At 45.0% G+C, this 17,961-nt stretch overlaps 1 protein-coding gene across 1 annotated transcript in view; it reads left to right on the top strand.

The window, feature by feature from the left end:
* Positions 1 to 17,961, top strand: part of ACE2 (angiotensin converting enzyme 2) — a 98,261-nt gene that overhangs the window by 60,332 nt on the left and 19,968 nt on the right. Inside the window, exons 9-11 of the mRNA XM_077294183.1 lie at positions 713 to 942; positions 15,824 to 15,968; positions 16,642 to 16,740. Coding sequence (XP_077150298.1) covers positions 713 to 942; positions 15,824 to 15,968; positions 16,642 to 16,740 — 474 coding nt within the window. The remainder of the gene's footprint in view (positions 1 to 712; positions 943 to 15,823; positions 15,969 to 16,641; positions 16,741 to 17,961) is intronic.

Genomic DNA, 17,961 nt, shown 5'->3' with positions numbered 1-17,961 from the left:
GCAAGATAAGCTAAGTCCTGCTTTCTTATTTTTGTTCATTTGTATTGTTCAGTTTTTTGTCCAGCTTGTTCATTATGTGATTCCTGTTTTTGCTGGAAGCTCTTAGGGGGCTGATATTCTCCCCCCACACCGTTAGTCGGTGCGGGGGTTCTTGAAAATTCAGCGTGGATATTTTTGTAGGGTTTTTCGCTGACTGCATAAGTCCGCTTTCTATATTTCTGCTATTATATAGTGGGCCTCTCTTTGCTGAATCTAGTTCATACTTACGTTTGTCCTTTCTTCTTACCTCACCGTTATTATTTGTTGGGGGCCTGTATCTACTTTGGGGTACCTTTCTCTCGAGGCAAGTGAGGTCTGATTTTCTCTGAAAGGGTTAGTTAGTTCTCCGGCTGGCGCGAGACGTCTAGAACCAACGTAGGTACGTTCCCCGGCTGCTATTAGTTGTGGGCTAGGATCAGGTATACGGTCAGCTCAGTTACCACCTCCCTATGAGCTGGTTTTTTATGTTTGCAGACTTTGCTGAAAACCCTGAGATCCTCTACCATTGGGATCATAACAGAGTCCCTGCTGCGGGAGAGGGGCAGCGTGCAGGAACGCCTTGCGCTACAGTGGTCAATGACTGATTTTGTTGTATAACCCTGTGGAATATGTCAGCACTATATTACAAACTTAGAACAGTAGGGATTCTAATAAAAATATTATTTTCCGACAGAATAAAGATGTGTACTAAAATAAACATGGAAGACTTTCTTACTGTCCATCATGAACTGGGGCACATTCAGTATGACATGGCATACCACCACCTTCCCATGTTGTTGAGAGATGGCGCTAATGAAGGTTTCCATGAAGCTGTGGGGGAAATCATGTCCCTTTCTGCAGCAACACCTAAACACTTGAAATCTCTCCAGCTCCTGCCAGCTTCATTTCCAGAAGATGACCAAGGTAAATGTATTTTAGAATTATATTACCATTTATGAATCGGCATGTAAATCTGTGTAATATATCACACCTTGAATTGAGTCTGAGGAGTCTCAGTTGTGTCAGGGACAAGACAACCCACAGCATACACAGTGGTGCTGCTGTCCATGATGACTGGTCACGGCTGTGGACAGGTCTTGTGCCCGGAGGTGAACCGGAGGTAGACTGTCCTGTGACCGAAGGAAGGACTGGCGTGTATCACAGCTGCAGACAGGAGGATGTCAAGGTCTGTGTATGGCTGTGAGTAGAGACTGTGATACAGCGGTGCAGAACACCCAAGGAAATAGTCAGAGGAGGACTAGCATGGGTAGTGACTGCAATCTAAAGGATGCTGTTATGAACTGGAGTGAATTGAACACTGAAGTTATGTGCATTGAAGTCATATGCTTGGAACCTTTTCTGTGTGAAGATAACGCATTAAAGAGACTTTTATGTTTGAACTTTGTGTGTCACTGCCTCTTCACTGCTACCGGTGCCTTACAAAGGTTATTTATATATTTGCATATATATTCAGATGTAAGATGGTACTGAAACTGAAATATATGGGTCCTTGCTGGGCTGAGTCCCGATTAATCAGAAACACCATCTTGAAGCTCTTAGGGAAGGCCTTACATGGCCTTGCCCAAGATGGTGTGTACTTTGTTGTCCTCACTGAGTTGGCTCATGTCAAGCCGAACTACGCCTACCAGTGTAACCAACAACAGATCCATAGTCGTACCTCCCTATTCTGACTTTTGCCAAGGAGCTACAGTTGCACTCCCACACAGACCCTCCCAACTTCATCCTCTCACCTCTGCCCTCTATTGGCCAGATCTTATGTTACATCACAAATCTCCAACAATACAGTACACTTTGATTAATATCTTACATTCCACCCCACTAACATTTTGATGTCTCGGCAAAAACAGCACCAACTGAGATCTGGCCCCACTCAAAGTGGTTTTGGAAATAACTTTGTGGGAGGACCCTGCTGTGGGTTGCTGCGACTTATGCCAGCCAGAAGGGTGCAAGGATTATATAGGGCCTTCAGCTTCTCTCTCTTTTTGTAGTTGCTGCTCTGGTTCTGGTGTCACAACTGTACTGTTAGGCTCAGTGTTACTAGTACAGTCCACCATTCGTCATCACTGTAATCTTCTACTAGCAGTCTGATGTTGCCTCAGGGGGTTGCTAGAACAACAGAGGCGAAGAATATCTTGATCTAGTCGGTGTACTGGACCGAATCTGTCATCTCGCTTCACATCGTGTACTGGTCCATGCGGAATTACCTGCTCAAATACCTTGTAGGTTTCTGACTCCCAGTGAAGATCCAACTTTCCTATGGTAGTCTTTCCAAGTACCAGCACTTTGTCCACAGATGTGAATGGTTCAGTTTGGATTGAACCACGGTCTTGGGGTAACTGATTTTGTTGTTTGTCTGCTACCAAATGGTGAATAGTTTTCAGTCGGATTTGGTGCTCCTGCACCCATGAGTATTGAGTGCAGTGTTTTTCTTCAGTTGGAGTACACAAGTTATGTTCGGACATTTCTCTTCCTGACTGTCCAAATAGTAACATGCTGGGAATGTAACCAGTACTGCTATGTACTCGGTTATTGTAGGCCCGGAGCAGGTCAGGCAACTTCTTGTCTCCGTGCAGGGTTTGAAGCATCTGCAGTAATGTTCTTTTAAGTTGCTCACAGGCGTGTCATTTCCCTGTTGGTGATATGGTGCTGTTCAAGACCCCCAAATGCCATAGATCTCATAGAGCTTTTCCATGACTTTTCCTTGAAAACATGCTCTTTTGTCAGAGTGAATCGATCTCAGACATCCGTATACCTGAAAGAAGTGTCTACACACGACCCTAACCGCTGTTTCTGCAATTTGGTCATGGGTCGGTACTGCCACCGTAAAATGTGAAAGTGATCTGTCATTACTAAACTGTACTGTAGCCCTCATGTGGCAGGCCTGACTAGTAGATAATCAAGATCAGGGGGTGCAGTTGATTGAGGACAATACATAAATTGTTGAATCCAATTGTAAGTTTTCTCTTGATTGAAATGGGCACTTTTTCATGGTCCTCCTTAGCCACACTCCAAGCTAGGCTGCTGGGAATCATGACTTGCCACTTCTTTTCTCTCTCTGATGGCAAATACACTGTCCGATACATTACACCATCTTTAACACAGATGCAGAATCTTCCAGCCATTCCCCTTCTAGTAGCCAGCCCTTCATCATCCAGATTACAGGGTCGTTGTTAGGCGCCAGGATTCTCCTACTGCCCGAGGTAGATCCCAAGTTTTGTCTCCCTCTGCGGTCTCCCATTCATCTTCGACCACAGTGAAGCCTGCTCAGCAGAGACGTCGGTCTCATCTTCTTGCTCAGACTCGTGCTGCTTGTCTACTTACTGCTGGCTCTCCAGTTACAGCTATAGTAACTAGCAATAGGCGGCAGCGAGCAGACGTTCCTGAGTCTAAGTCCAGAAATCACTCCACTGAGCATGCTTGTGAGGCAACCTCTCATTGGTGGTCGGTAGTCAGCTGCTCAGGTCCTGTGCAGGCTCCAAATTGGCCCGTGATCAAGGTCCTGTCTGATTGGCACAACCTATAAAAGGATCTTTGGCGCGCCGGTTGTGTTACGTGTGTGTGTGGAACACTACGGTAGTGTGGACTTGTTTGCGTGTGCTCAGGGCGGGCGTATAGCCTTTAGAATTCTGGCACCTCCGGAGAGGAGTTCGTGTAAGAGCATATGCTGTGACTGAGTCCATTACCTGTTCCCTTGCCCCTGAGGGGGTAGCGCTCTCCTGTGAAGGAACAGCAAAATTTCCATTAGCTTGGCATCTAGCTGCGCATTACTGTTTCTACCCCTCTGTGAAGCTAACAGATCAGAGTAATTACTTTCACACAGGGTGACGTTTAACCCCTTGTGCTTTCAAGATTGCTTGCTGCATGCTTCTGCCATTGTTCACTACCTGCGATTTTACATCTCCACACGGTGGACCACAGGTTGCGATCGCACTTCACCTTTATTTACATTTAGTGCGATCAGCCAACCTTAACAGTCGTCATCTTGGGTCTGGGCCCATTCGGACAGTGTACTGCTGAGCAACACCATCTGGCCTGTTGTTATTCCATTAGCCTTGGCTATGAAGGCCACCGGTTTCACTCGACCTAAGACGGTATCTCCATCTCTTGTTCGGAAACAGGAAGGGTGACTTGAGATAAAGCATCAGCATTAGCATTCTTTGCCAGAACGCTTCTTGATGGAGTAATTAAACATCGCCATTCGGGTGACCCACCTATGTTCCAGGGCCTCCAGATTCACACATTGCGGACGAGACAATGGATTATTGTAAGTCTGGACTAAGATCTGTGCTCCAGTGAGGTATTCAGCATCTCGGTCATGGCCCTGACGAGTGCCAACAACTCCAGCTTAAAGGAACTGTAGTCATCTGGGTTTCATTCAGAGATTCTCAAAGACTGACTGCCGTGTGCTATTAATCGTTCCTGGCCCCCCTGCTAGCATGACTCCCAATCCGTAATGACTTCTCGGTGGAGGCTATTTCCTTACAGCTTCCACTTTGCTTCCAGCCAGGCTGACTCTACCCAAAAGCACCACATGCCCTAAATATTCAATTTCTGTCTGAAACAAATTACACTTTCCTGGCTTCAACTTCAGACAGGGAGCCTGTAGACAGGTCAGCAATTGTCGTAGTCTTTGTAGATGTTACTCGAAGGTGGGTGCATGAACGATAACGTTGTCCAGATAGATTAAGATGGATTAAATATTCATCTCTCTCAAACAGTGCTCTATTAACCTCTCAAGTGTTTCAGGTGCATTGGTGAGTCCAAAAAGGCATTCTATTGAACTCGTGCAGGCCCATTGGTAAAATAAAAGCTGTCTTGGGCTTGTCTCTTTCAACTACAAGAACCAGTAGCCACTTGCCAGATCTAAGGTGGTGAAACACTTGACCTGTTGAAATGCCTTCCGGGACTCTTCCACTCTAGGCAAAGCGTAAGCGTCTCGTATGGTGACACAATACGTCCTTCTGTTGGATGAGACCTATCAATGTGGCCCATGGACTCTGTCTATTCCGCACTACTTTACTACTCATCATCTGTGATAGCATGGCTTTTACTTCCTGGTACATGTTAAGGGGAATCTGTCAAAGTCGCCTAAGGATCGAAGGTGTGTCTCTCGTTTAAATCTTACGTTCAATGCGGGTTGTACTTCCAAAATCATCTTAATTTCTGGAGACAGCAGCTTGAAACTAACAGGTCAGCTGAATTTTTTCGGAGGAACTGAATCTGCCCTTGGAGGTTGGACTGTTGTGAAATTGGATTTTGGGCTCCCCCGGTGGCCACTGGTGGAATTGAACTGGTGTGCATCATCCTCTCTGTTCACCTGTTTCCATCAGGATGTGGGAGTCGCTATTTAGCCTTGCTCCTCTGTCACTTCCATGCCGGTCAACATTGTAATCAGAAGCCTTTCTGTGCATGTTCCTGCTGCTAGACAACTCCCAGCTAAGTTGGACTTAGTCCTTGTTTGTTTTTGCATTTTGTTCCAGTTCACAGCTGTAGTTTCGTTTCTGTGTCTGGAAAGCTCTTGTGATCTGAAATTGCCACTCTGATGTTATGAGTTAATACTAGAGTCTTAAAGTAATTTCAGGATGGTATTTTGATAGGGTTTTCAGCTGACCATGAAAGTGCCCTTTCTGTCTTCCTGCTATCTAGTAAGCGGACCTCAATTTTGCTAAACCTATTTTCATACTACGTTTGTCATTTCATCTAAAATCACCGCCAATATTTGTGGGGGCCTCTGTCTGCCTTTCGGGGAAATTTCTCTAGAGGTGAGCCAGGACTATATTTTCCTCTGCCAGGATTAGTTAGTCCTCCGGCCGGCGCTGGGCGTCTAGGGATAAAACGCAGGCTACGCTACCCGGCTACTGTTAGTTGTGCGGCAGGTTTAGTTCATGGTCAGTTTAGTTTCCATCCTTCCAAGAGCTAGTTCTTATGTTTGCTGGGCTATGTTCTCTTGATATTGAGAACCATAACAGTTTGACCGGCCTAAAAGGGTTAAATTAATTGACAGAGAAAGGAGAGAAAAGAGAAGTCTGCTGAAGATTTTTTTTTTTTTTTTTTTTTCTCAGTTCAGAGTGTGCTTGTAATTGAATCTCTTGCAAGTCTGCCTATATTGCAGCCTTTCTCTCTCTCTCTCCTTCTAATCCTGGAATGGCTCTGTGTTCACCTGTTTAAAATGGATATTCAGAGTTTAGCTGCAGGTTTGAATAATCTCACCACGAAAGTTCAAAACTTACAAGATTTTGTTGTTCATGTTCCTATATCTGAACCTAGAATTCCTTTGCCTGAATTTTTCTCGGGGAATAGATCTTGCTTTCAAAATTTCAAAAATAATTGCAAGTTGTTTTTGTCCCTGAAATCTCGCTCTGCTGGAGATCCTGCTCAGCAGGTCAGGATTGTGATTTCTTTGCTCCGGGGCGACCCTCAGGATTGGGCTTTTGCATTGGCTCCAGGGGATCCTGCGTTGCTCAATGTGGATGCGTTTTTTCTGGCCTTGGGATTGCTTTATGAGGAACCTCAGTTAGAACTTCAGGCGGAAAAGGCCTTGATGTCCCTATCTCAGGGGCAAGACGAAGCTGAAATATACTGCCAGAAATTCCGTAAATGGGCTGTGCTTACTCAGTGGAATGAGTGCGCCCTGGCGGCGAATTTCAGAGAGGGTCTCTCTGATGCCATTAAGGATGTTATGGTGGGGTTCCCTGTGCCTGCGGGTCTGAATGAGTCCATGACAATGGCTATCCAGATCGATAGGCATCTGCGGGAGCGCAAACCTGTGCACCATTTGGCGGTGTCTACTGAGAAGACGCCAGAGAATATGCAATGTGATAGAATTCTGTCCAGAAGTGAACGGCAGAATTTTAGACGAAAAAATGGGTTGTGCTTCTATTGCGGTGATTCAACTCATGTTATATCAGCATGCTCTAAGCGTACTAAGAAGCTTGATAAGTCTGTTTCAATTGGCACTTTACAGTCTAAGTTTATTCTATCTGTGACCCTGATTTGTTCTTTATCATCTATTACCGCGGATGCCTATGTCGACTCTGGCGCCGCTTTGAGTCTTATGGATTGGTCCTTTGCCAAACGCTGTGGGTATGATTTGGAGCCTCTTGAAACTCCTATACCCCTGAAGGGGATTGACTCCCCCTTATTGGCTAGCAATAAACCACAATACTGGACACAAGTAACTATGCGGATTAATCCGGATCACCAGGAGATTATTCGCTTTCTTGTGCTGTATAACCTACATGATGTGTTGGTGCTTGGATTGCCATGGCTGCAATCTCATAACCCAGTCCTTGACTGGAAAGCTATGTCTGTGTTAAGCTGGGGATGTAAGGGGACGCATGGGGATGTACCTGTGGTTTCCATTTCATCATCTATTCCCTCTGAGATTCCTGAATTCTTGACTGAATATCGTGACGTTTTTGAAGAACCTAAGCTTGGTTCATTACCTCCGCACCGGGAGTGCGATTGTGCCATAGATTTGATTCCGGGTAGTAAATACCCTAAGGGTCGTTTATTTAATCTGTCTGTGCCTGAACATGCTGCTATGCGAGAATATATAAAGGAGTCCTTGGAAAAGGGACATATTCGTCCTTCGTCATCTCCCTTAGGAGCCGGTTTTTTCTTTGTGGCTAAGAAAGATGGCTCTTTGAGGCCGTGCATTGATTATCGGCTTTTGAATAAAATCACGGTTAAATATCAATATCCGTTGCCACTGCTGACTGATTTGTTTGCTCGCATAAAGGGGGCCAAGTGGTTCTCTAAGATAGATCTTCGTGGGGCGTATAATTTGGTGCGAATTAAGCAGGGGGATGAGTGGAAAACCGCATTTAATACGCCCGAGGGCCACTTTGAGTATTTGGTGATGCCTTTTGGTCTTTCAAATGCCCCTTCAGTCTTTCAGTCCTTTATGCATGACATTTTCCGTGATTATTTGGATAAATTTATGATTGTGTATCTGGATGATATTTTGATTTTTTCGGATGACTGGGACTCTCATGTCCAGCAGGTCAGGAGGGTTTTTCAGGTTTTGCGGTCTAATTCCTTGTGTGTGAAGGGTTCTAAGTGCGTTTTTGGGGTTCAAAAGATTTCCTTTTTGGGATATATTTTTTCCCCCTCTTCCATCGAGATGGATCCTGTCAAGGTTCAGGCTATTTGTGATTGGACGCAACCCTCTTCTCTTAAGAGTCTTCAGAAATTTTTGGGCTTTGCTAACTTTTATCGTCGATTTATTGCTGGTTTTTCTGATGTTGTTAAACCATTGACTGATTTGACTAAGAAGGGTGCTGATGTTGCTGATTGGTCCCCTGCTGCTGTGGAGGCCTTTCGGGAGCTTAAGCGCCGCTTTTCTTCCGCCCCTGTGTTGCGTCAGCCTGATGTTGCTCTTCCTTTTCAGGTTGAGGTCGACGCTTTTGAAATCGGAGCTGGGGCGGTTTTGTCGCAGAGAAGTTCCGATTGCTCCGTGATGAGACCTTGTGCTTTTTTCTCGCGTAAATTTTCGCCCGCCGAGCGGAATTATGATGTTGGAAATCGGGAGCTTTTGGCCATGAAGTGGGCTTTTGAGGAGTGGCGTCATTGGCTTGAGGGGGCTAGACATCAGGTGGTGGTATTGACGGACCACAAAAATCTAATTTATCTTGAGTCCGCCAGACGCCTGAATCCTAGACAGGCGCGCTGGTCGTTGTTTTTCTCTCGGTTTAATTTTGTGGTGTCCTACCTGCCGGGTTCTAAGAATGTTAAGGCGGATGCCCTTTCTAGGAGTTTTGAGCCTGACTCCCCTGGTAATTCTGAACCTACAGGTATCCTTAAGGATGGAGTGATATTGTCTGCCGTTTCTCCAGACCTGCGGCGGGCCTTGCAGGAGTTTCAGGCGGATAGACCTGATCGTTGCCCACCTGGTAGACTGTTTGTTCCTGATGATTGGACCAGTAAAGTCATTTCTGAGGTTCATTCTTCTGCGTTGGCAGGTCATCCTGGAATCTTTGGTACCAGGGATTTGGTGGCAAGGTCCTTCTGGTGGCCTTCCCTGTCTCGAGATGTGCGAGGCTTCGTGCAGTCTTGTGACGTTTGTGCTCGGGCCAAGCCTTGTTGTTCTCGGGCTAGTGGATTGTTGTTGCCCTTGCCTATCCCGAAGAGGCCCTGGACGCACATCTCGATGGATTTTATTTCGGATCTTCCTGTTTCTCAGAAGATGTCTGTCATCTGGGTGGTGTGTGATCGTTTCTCTAAGATGGTCCATTTGGTTCCCCTGCCTAAGTTGCCTTCTTCTTCCGAGTTGGTTCCTCTGTTTTTTCAAAATGTGGTCCGTTTGCATGGTATTCCGGAGAATATCGTTTCTGACAGAGGTACCCAATTCGTGTCTAGATTTTGGCGAGCATTCTGTGCTAGGATGGGCATAGATTTGTCTTTCTCGTCTGCTTTCCATCCTCAGACTAATGGCCAGACCGAGCAGACGAATCAGACCTTGGAGACATATTTGAGGTGTTTTGTGTCTGCAGATCAGGATGATTGGGTTGCTTTTTTGCCTTTAGCGGAGTTTGCCCTCAATAATCGGGCCAGTTCTGCCACCTTGGTGTCTCCCTTTTTCTGTAATTCGGGGTTTCATCCTCGATTTTCTTCTGGTCAGGTGGAATCTTCGGATTGTCCTGGAGTGGATGCTGTGGTGGAGAGGTTGCATCAGATTTGGGGGCAGGTAGTGGACAATTTGAAGTTGTCCCAGGAGAAGACTCAGCTTTTTGCCAACCGCCGGCGTCGGGTTGGTCCTCGGCTTTGTGTTGGGGACTTGGTGTGGTTGTCTTCTCGTTTTGTCCCTATGAGGGTTTCTTCTCCCAAGTTTAAGCCTCGGTTCATCGGCCCGTACAAGATATTGGAGATTCTTAACCCTGTGTCCTTCCGTTTGGACCTCCCTGCATCTTTTTCTATTCATAATGTTTTTCATCGGTCATTATTGCGCAGGTATGAGGTACCGGTTGTGCCTTCCGTTGAGCCTCCTGCTCCGGTGTTGGTTGAGGGCGAGTTGGAGTACGTTGTGGAAAAAATCTTGGACTCCCGTGTTTCCAGACGGAAACTCCAGTATCTGGTCAAATGGAAGGGATACGGTCAGGAGGATAATTCTTGGGTGACTGCCTCTGATGTTCATGCCTCCGATTTGGTCCGTGCCTTTCATAGGGCTCATCCTGATCGCCCTGGTGGTTCTGGTGAGGGTTCGGTGCCCCCTCCTTGAGGGGGGGGTACTGTTGTGAAATTGGATTTTGGGCTCCCCCGGTGGCCACTGGTGGAATTGAACTGGTGTGCATCATCCTCTCTGTTCACCTGTTTCCATCAGGATGTGGGAGTCGCTATTTAGCCTTGCTCCTCTGTCACTTCCATGCCGGTCAACATTGTAATCAGAAGCCTTTCTGTGCATGTTCCTGCTGCTAGACAACTCCCAGCTAAGTTGGACTTAGTCCTTGTTTGTTTTTGCATTTTGTTCCAGTTCACAGCTGTAGTTTCGTTTCTGTGTCTGGAAAGCTCTTGTGATCTGAAATTGCCACTCTGATGTTATGAGTTAATACTAGAGTCTTAAAGTAATTTCAGGATGGTATTTTGATAGGGTTTTCAGCTGACCATGAAAGTGCCCTTTCTGTCTTCCTGCTATCTAGTAAGCGGACCTCAATTTTGCTAAACCTATTTTCATACTACGTTTGTCATTTCATCTAAAATCACCGCCAATATTTGTGGGGGCCTCTGTCTGCCTTTCGGGGAAATTTCTCTAGAGGTGAGCCAGGACTATATTTTCCTCTGCCAGGATTAGTTAGTCCTCCGGCCGGCGCTGGGCGTCTAGGGATAAAACGCAGGCTACGCTACCCGGCTACTGTTAGTTGTGCGGCAGGTTTAGTTCATGGTCAGTTTAGTTTCCATCCTTCCAAGAGCTAGTTCTTATGTTTGCTGGGCTATGTTCTCTTTCCATTGAGAACCATAACATTGGACCCAGTCACAGTCCACAACTCCTGTCCCTCAGCAATCAGAGCCAGATAGACTTTGGTGACTGTCTTTCCTCCATATGTAGAACTTGCAGGAACGCGGGACGTCATCACGGACAGGAGGCAGATCAAGAGTTAACAGTTTTATTTAAAAACAAAACACACGCCATGCAGGGTGTGATAGGTGGCAGGGTAATGACGGGTTGGAGGGTAGTGGACGAGAGTGGGACAGGATTGGGGAAAGGCAAATCAGAATAGGGACAAATGTTAATACAATAACTAGAGGGATGAAACTTATCGGAATGTAGTCTTCTTCTGTACGGCTTCCCAGGGTTCCAACGGTGGCACGTGATGTCTCAAGGTGGACTGTGATGAGCGAGGATCCAATGCTGGCACAGACAGCAATGGCACATGAGGTCTTGAGGTAGTCTGTGGTGAGTGGGGATCCAACGATAGCACCGACAGCAGCGGCACGTGTCGTCCTGGCGTAGTCTTTCTGGGGGCAGTCTCTTTCCCGTGCCCACATGTGTCTGGCATGGTACTAAGTCCAATATATGTGGCTGCCAGAGTGAGACTACACTCCGCGGTGTACACAGGTCCGGGGTGACGGAGATCGGGCCTGCTCACCTGCCTCTCCTTGTGTCACACTCCCGTCACAGTCCCCGATGTCGCGGCTGAGTCTCCTTCAGTCACGGAGGCAAGCGGAGGTATGCCACCTAGTGTTTCACCTGCGGTGGGCATGTATGGAGGAGTACTGTTGGGTCAGGTTGTATGTATGGCACGCTCTGCCCTGTCAGCCGACACTGCCCTAGACACACTGCTCAGTTCTCCCGCCCCGGTTCTGAGTCTTTTCCCTTTTAGTATTAGCCATGCCTACTCCAGTCACATGCAAGGGTCCATCCTGGAAAGAATGTCTTCCTCTCCGCAACATGGGTGACAGCTCCATCAGTTCCGGAACCAGCGTGGGGAAGGTACCCCTGCACTGGTTCTTCCTCTTACACATACATGTGCAAATTCGCAACTTTTTCACCTGCACAAAGCACAACAAGAAAATCATGTATATTGACACACCAGACAGCCACTTGTCTATCTACTACTGTCGTCATAATACGTGCGATCATACCTTGTCTGGTTCCTGTTGGCTTCTGGGGCTCAATAATCACTTCTGTTCTGTTGAGTCTTCAGTGGCTTCCCACATACATCTGTGACCTGCTGCTGACAAGGAGAGATAATATTTTGATGCCCTGGTGGGATGGTCGTAATCCCCACCACTTCATCTTTGGGAACACTGTAGCGAATCTCACATACCCAGCTCAGTCTTTGGAATGCCTTCTGTGTAGGCTGATGCTTGCTGACTCTCTGCCAGTGTCCCCGGGCCATCTTTGTGGAACATCAACCGGTCAATATCACGCAGGATATACATTCCTACTATAATCAAGGTTTCTGACCGTGAGTCTTCATCCACCAGCATGACCCCATTTTGACCACATCCAGGTCTCCGATCTTCACATGCTTCCACGCTAGCCCATCTATTTGAATCTTTGTCTGGTTAACAGCCATCAGCTTAATCAATTTTCCTAGCTTGGCTTTGATAAAGTGACCGAAATGAGTCTTGAAGTACTCCAGTGGCATTGTGGAGACCTGTATCTACTAGGCTGCACACAGTCTTGTCTTCAATCAGTACGTCCATCATTGGACTTTGGGACATCAAGGTTCTTAGGGCATTTCAGGCCTTGTCTACATGGGGCATCCTCCAGTGTGCCCTACCACTGGAGGTGATCCTCTTTTAAATGTCCTAGCTCGCACTCTACCATCTGTTGTCTGAGCTGTGTGGAGTTCTGGAAGACATGCCCTCTTTCTCAGCACCTCCAGCATATTGGGTCAAGGGGTAGGGAGTGTTCAGGTGTCCTGGGGTTTGGTTTTGGTTTGGACAAGGATGTCCTTTGGGGGTGGGTCAGGCCACATTGGGGCCATTCGGTCCCAGATCTATATGAAGGTACGTTTGTTGGATGTCTTAATTATTCTCGACCTATCTATTGGGGAGAAAGGTAATACATAAAATGGACCGGCTTCCTCCATTCCACTTGACAGGGCGACGGGGTGCGAGACCTTCTTAGCTGATTCATGTGCCGGATCAGTTCCTGGATTGTGTCCCTCATCTCAGCCAAGGAGCCAGACTGCTGATTTTCAGCCTGGACTCCATGTCCTCTGAAGCCATACATCCACACAGTGCTGGAGCCCATATCATCCTTATCTTCACGAAAAGCTTCTGTAGCAACCTGGGCAAACTGAAGTGTCTTAATTGCCCGTATCTGATCCTGTAATGTCCGTCTCAGCGATGAATCCTTCAGTCCTAAACAAACTGTTCTCTCAGGATGATGTCAGGATTGGTGAAAGCGCCATTGAATTTTGTAAATTGTCTCAGGCTCTGAGCGTTTAGAGTCAGCAGGAGAGCGACTGAACAGGTGCTCCTGCGGATCCTGCAGCCTGTACAACAATACCATCCCCAGTTGCATTCTGCATTGTGACGCTGTACCCTGCTCGCAGTTCCAAATGAAACATGGATGAGAGACGGCAACAGGACAAGGCGTACATCAACTTTCTGTAGAAAAAGGAGGTTAATGTTCCCAGTCATGAGTCACTGCAAACGTTCCTGGCAGGTGGAAGGAGGGAGAAGCTGGGTCAGGAGATGAAGAGGGGGAATAGTTATGAGCGAGTACACTCATCGCTCGGGTTTTCCAGAGCACGCTCGGTTGGTCTCCGAGTATTTGTGAGTGCTCGGAGATATAGTTTTCGTCTCTGCAGCTGCATGATTTGTGGCTGCTGGACAGCTTGAACACATGTTGGGATTTCCTAGCAACCAGGCAATTCCCACATGTACTTAGGCTGGCTAGCAGCTGTAAATCATGCAACTGCATCAGCAAAAACTAAATCTCCTAGCACTCACAAATACTGGGAAAACCCGAGCATCAAGTATACTCGCTGATCAATAGAGGGGAATGATAGATGCAGAAAAAAGAGAATTCATATTTCTACATAGAGCAGAGAAAAGTGAAGAATTAACTTGGTAGAAAGGCAAAATGAGTACACAATGTTATATAACATGATGACTGCAATATATTTAGAAGATAAAAACTTTGATGGGAATGCTTCTTTAAGTTTTAATGTCACTCACCAATAAATGTTGAAGTTTGTTACCAAACTGAGGTAGCACCTCATTTTATTTGCGATGCTGGGCCAATATCTGCTTCTGCAGCCTCCCCACAAAAATATGTATTTTGTAATGCCATTCTTATTATCTAGTACCTGAGGCATCTGAACAAATGTCCATGCTTGACTTTCCTAGAGTAGCAGATTCAGGCAGCCACTTTTAATCTCTCTTTCCAGTAACAGATTATGTCGATTAATCATCGGCATGTGGTTAGGGTGGGTCTCCACATGTACAATAAAATGGCAGGGCCAGAGTAAGATGGATCTCCTTTAGTCATCAAACTAATGCTGAATACCAATGTACAAATTAACAAAATTGTTGGTACCCTGTTGATAAAGTGAGAGAAACCCACGATGGTCACTGAAATTACTTTAATTTAAATGTACTGAATATCAGCTAATGAAAAAACAGACATTGCTTTTGAATTGTGGTTCAACGAGAAAAAAAAAACTATTGAAAATGACCTGGACAGAAATGATTGTACCTCTGTAAAATATTGAAAATAATTTGACCATAGAGACATGTGAAACTAAGGTGTTTCCTGTAATTAGTATAGTGTCTATAAACTTGTAACCAGTCAGTCTGCTTATTTTAGAGAGTGAAAAGTATTCACTGTGCAGGTTGGTATCATGCTTTGTAGCAGACTGAACATGGACCAAAGAAGGAAAAGTTGTCTCAGTAGATTAGAAAGAAAATTGTAGACAATTATGATAAAGGTAAAGGAGGAAACTCGATTATGTTTTGGGGCCACTTTGCTACATCTAGCACAAGGTGTCTTGAATCTGTGCAGGGTACAATAAAATATAAAGACTATCAAGGCAATCTGGAGTGAAATGTGCTGCCCAGTGTCAGAAAGCTTGGTCTGAGCCGCAGATCATAGGTCCTCCACAGGATAATGACCCAAAACACACAGCTACAAACATCCAAAAATGGCAAAGAGCAAAACATTGGACTATTCTGGAGTGACTGCTATGAGCTGTGATCTAAATGCTATTGAACATCTGTGGAAGTTTCAATAGTTTTTTTTTCTGTTGAACTATAATTCAAAATCAATGTCCGATTTTCATTACTTGATATTCAGTAAATTTAAATTGAAAATTTACTTTGTCAATTTCAAATTATTTTAGTGACCATTGTGGGTTTTTCTTACTTTAACAGAACGGTACCATCAATTTTGTCCACATGTTTATTTAGCTTTAATTTCAGCAACAATTCTTAATACACAGACAAAAAATCCAACTAACAAACTGGTAATAGCAGTGTGTGAACCAAGAAATCAGTGGAAACATTATGTTAAAATGTCTTTAGTAACTGTCTATCTGCAGCAATAAACTACCACAGCACAGTCTTTAGTTTTAATATTAATTCTGGACGATGATATGCCAGGTGCAAAACACCCACTTAATTGTGTAGGTATTCCCATAATAGTCCTCAAATTACCATTCCCTTGTCTGTTCTTATATGTAATGGCTCCAAGGTTGGATCTTTACATTTACAACTGGCTAATTTCCAAGGTTGGATCTTCACAATCACGACTAGTTAATTATTAATTGAGAGCCAAGAAAACAAAATTAAGTATTCTGAAAGATTAATCTTTCTAAAATATAATTTGCAGAAACGGACATAAACTTCTTGCTTAGACAAGCACTTACTATTGTCGGCACCATGCCTTTCACATACATGTTGGAACAATGGAGATGGCAGGTATTCAAAGGTGACATCCCAAGAAACAAATGGATGAAGACTTGGTGGGAGATGAAGTAAGCATTAATAAGAACTGACCAGTGTTATCGGGTTCTCTTTTCTGGTTCTAAAATTTTGCAGCAAATTACATTTTATTTAGTTAATTATATTATGTTATATAAAAGGGATTTTATTAAAAAGAAGTACTTTTATTATTTCAAAAGCTGGGTGTTACGCAAGCAGTTGGCCACATTGTTCATGGACCCGCTGTACCACAAGGCCAGGCTTACCTAGGAGGGGCGAAGCTAAGTGGCTACCTGGTGTTTACTGGAGGTCCTAATGGTGGAGTCAATTTGAGCTGCAGGTAGCTGCCAGGTACCACTCCTAGGAAGTCCCCGGTACTGCAACTGCTGACTCCAGGGCTCAGTTATGCATACACAGATGTCAGTCATGTTACATAAAAATGTCACGTGACTTCTTGGGAGGCACAGTGCCGACATTGCTTGCACAGTGCTGAATTGGGAGGTGAGTGGATTTTATATATAGAGCACTTTAGCAGTTAAGAAGGTGTTGCCCATGATAGTGTTGCCCATAATATCCCCCCGTATCGATGATCAGTGGGGATCCCGGCAATCGAATCTGCAATAATTTTGCAGTTATCGTATATAAAAACTTGTAAAATCATAATCTGAATTCCCCTGTACATGCAATGAATTTTTTCTAGTCATCTGATCTGTTTGTATTCTCTAGGAGAAAGATTGTTGGCGTAGTGGAGCCTGTTCCTCATGACGAATCATATTGTGATCCTGCAGCCTTATTCCACGTGGCAAATGATTATTCTTTCATCAGGTATATAGGAATAATAATTATCTTCAAATGGCATCAACATGTTCTGCGGAGGTATATATGTTCAAACAATATCGGACATTACTGAATAACAAGCTTATTAAGAATTCCAAAAATGTGATGGCCCTGATCACAAGATCTTGCAATCCATGAGAGAAAAAAGTATGTGGTACACATAAAGCTCCATGAGCCTGAAGTATGCACAGGTATAAAGGTGCAAGGGTGTAGGGAGTGGACAATAGTCACTAAGATAATTATTTACCATAAAAACAGAAGCCTTGACAACCCTCTACCATACCCCCATTTTTGTGTACAAGCGTTTGGCTTTTTACCGCTGCAGTCAATCATTGACCCCAGCAGTCATTTGCTCTGCTATTGGCATCACCAAGCCAAGCTGCTTTAAACAGAGCTACTGACAGTAAGACAAGTATTAAGCCCCCTAGCCAAGTAATAATTCCCCTTTTGTGCACTCTTGAAAAAAATAATGATGATTAAAACATATATAGGAAATATCACTCCTTAGTGCATCAATTGTAAGTTGTGATGCCTTTTGAGCGCCCCCTGCAAGAGAAATAATGTCAACTTCATCAAATAAATATAGTTTATACTCGCCTAATGTGGGCAGCAGAGATCACTTCTCCTCTGCACCACAGAGAAGACCGGCAATGCAATGACATCATTGTGCCGTAAACAGCGGGATGCTGGCGTTAGTCTATAGAAGAGAGGTTTGTGCACTATCACAGGATCTGACAATACTGGAGTCATGTTGATGCTGACACAGTTCATAGTATCAGCGTCTAAAAGAAGAATTTTGTGTTATTCACACTGTAGTGTGAATTGAAGCTGTTGGTGGAATTGCCAAAGACAGAAAAGTAATTAAGCAGTGGTTATGAGCTAGAAATTACATAGTCCTTCGGCACTGGCTTTTCCATGAGAAAACTGTAAGATGCCCAAGCGAAGTAGTCATTGGCGATCTTCGGTCCCCACTCGCTCTGGCATCCTTACAGACAAGGTGTGTCCCAGTCATGGTGTGCTGCTGTGTATGTCGTGTTTCCCACTTGCTTCTGGCCTGCAGGCCTCTTCTGACACCAGGAATCCTTCTGGAACCAGGGTAGCAATCAATCCAAGGAACACAAGGTTTATAAGAACTAAACTTTTACTGTGTAAATGGCAGTCTGTACAGTATTTGCAGGCAGGTACAAAGGATAAGGCCCAATGGGTTTT

This window comes from Ranitomeya variabilis, chromosome 3 (assembly GCF_051348905.1).
Source record: "Ranitomeya variabilis isolate aRanVar5 chromosome 3, aRanVar5.hap1, whole genome shotgun sequence".
Classification (NCBI taxonomy): domain Eukaryota; kingdom Metazoa; phylum Chordata; class Amphibia; order Anura; family Dendrobatidae; genus Ranitomeya; species Ranitomeya variabilis.
This window is presented reverse-complemented; position numbering and strand designations above follow the sequence as displayed.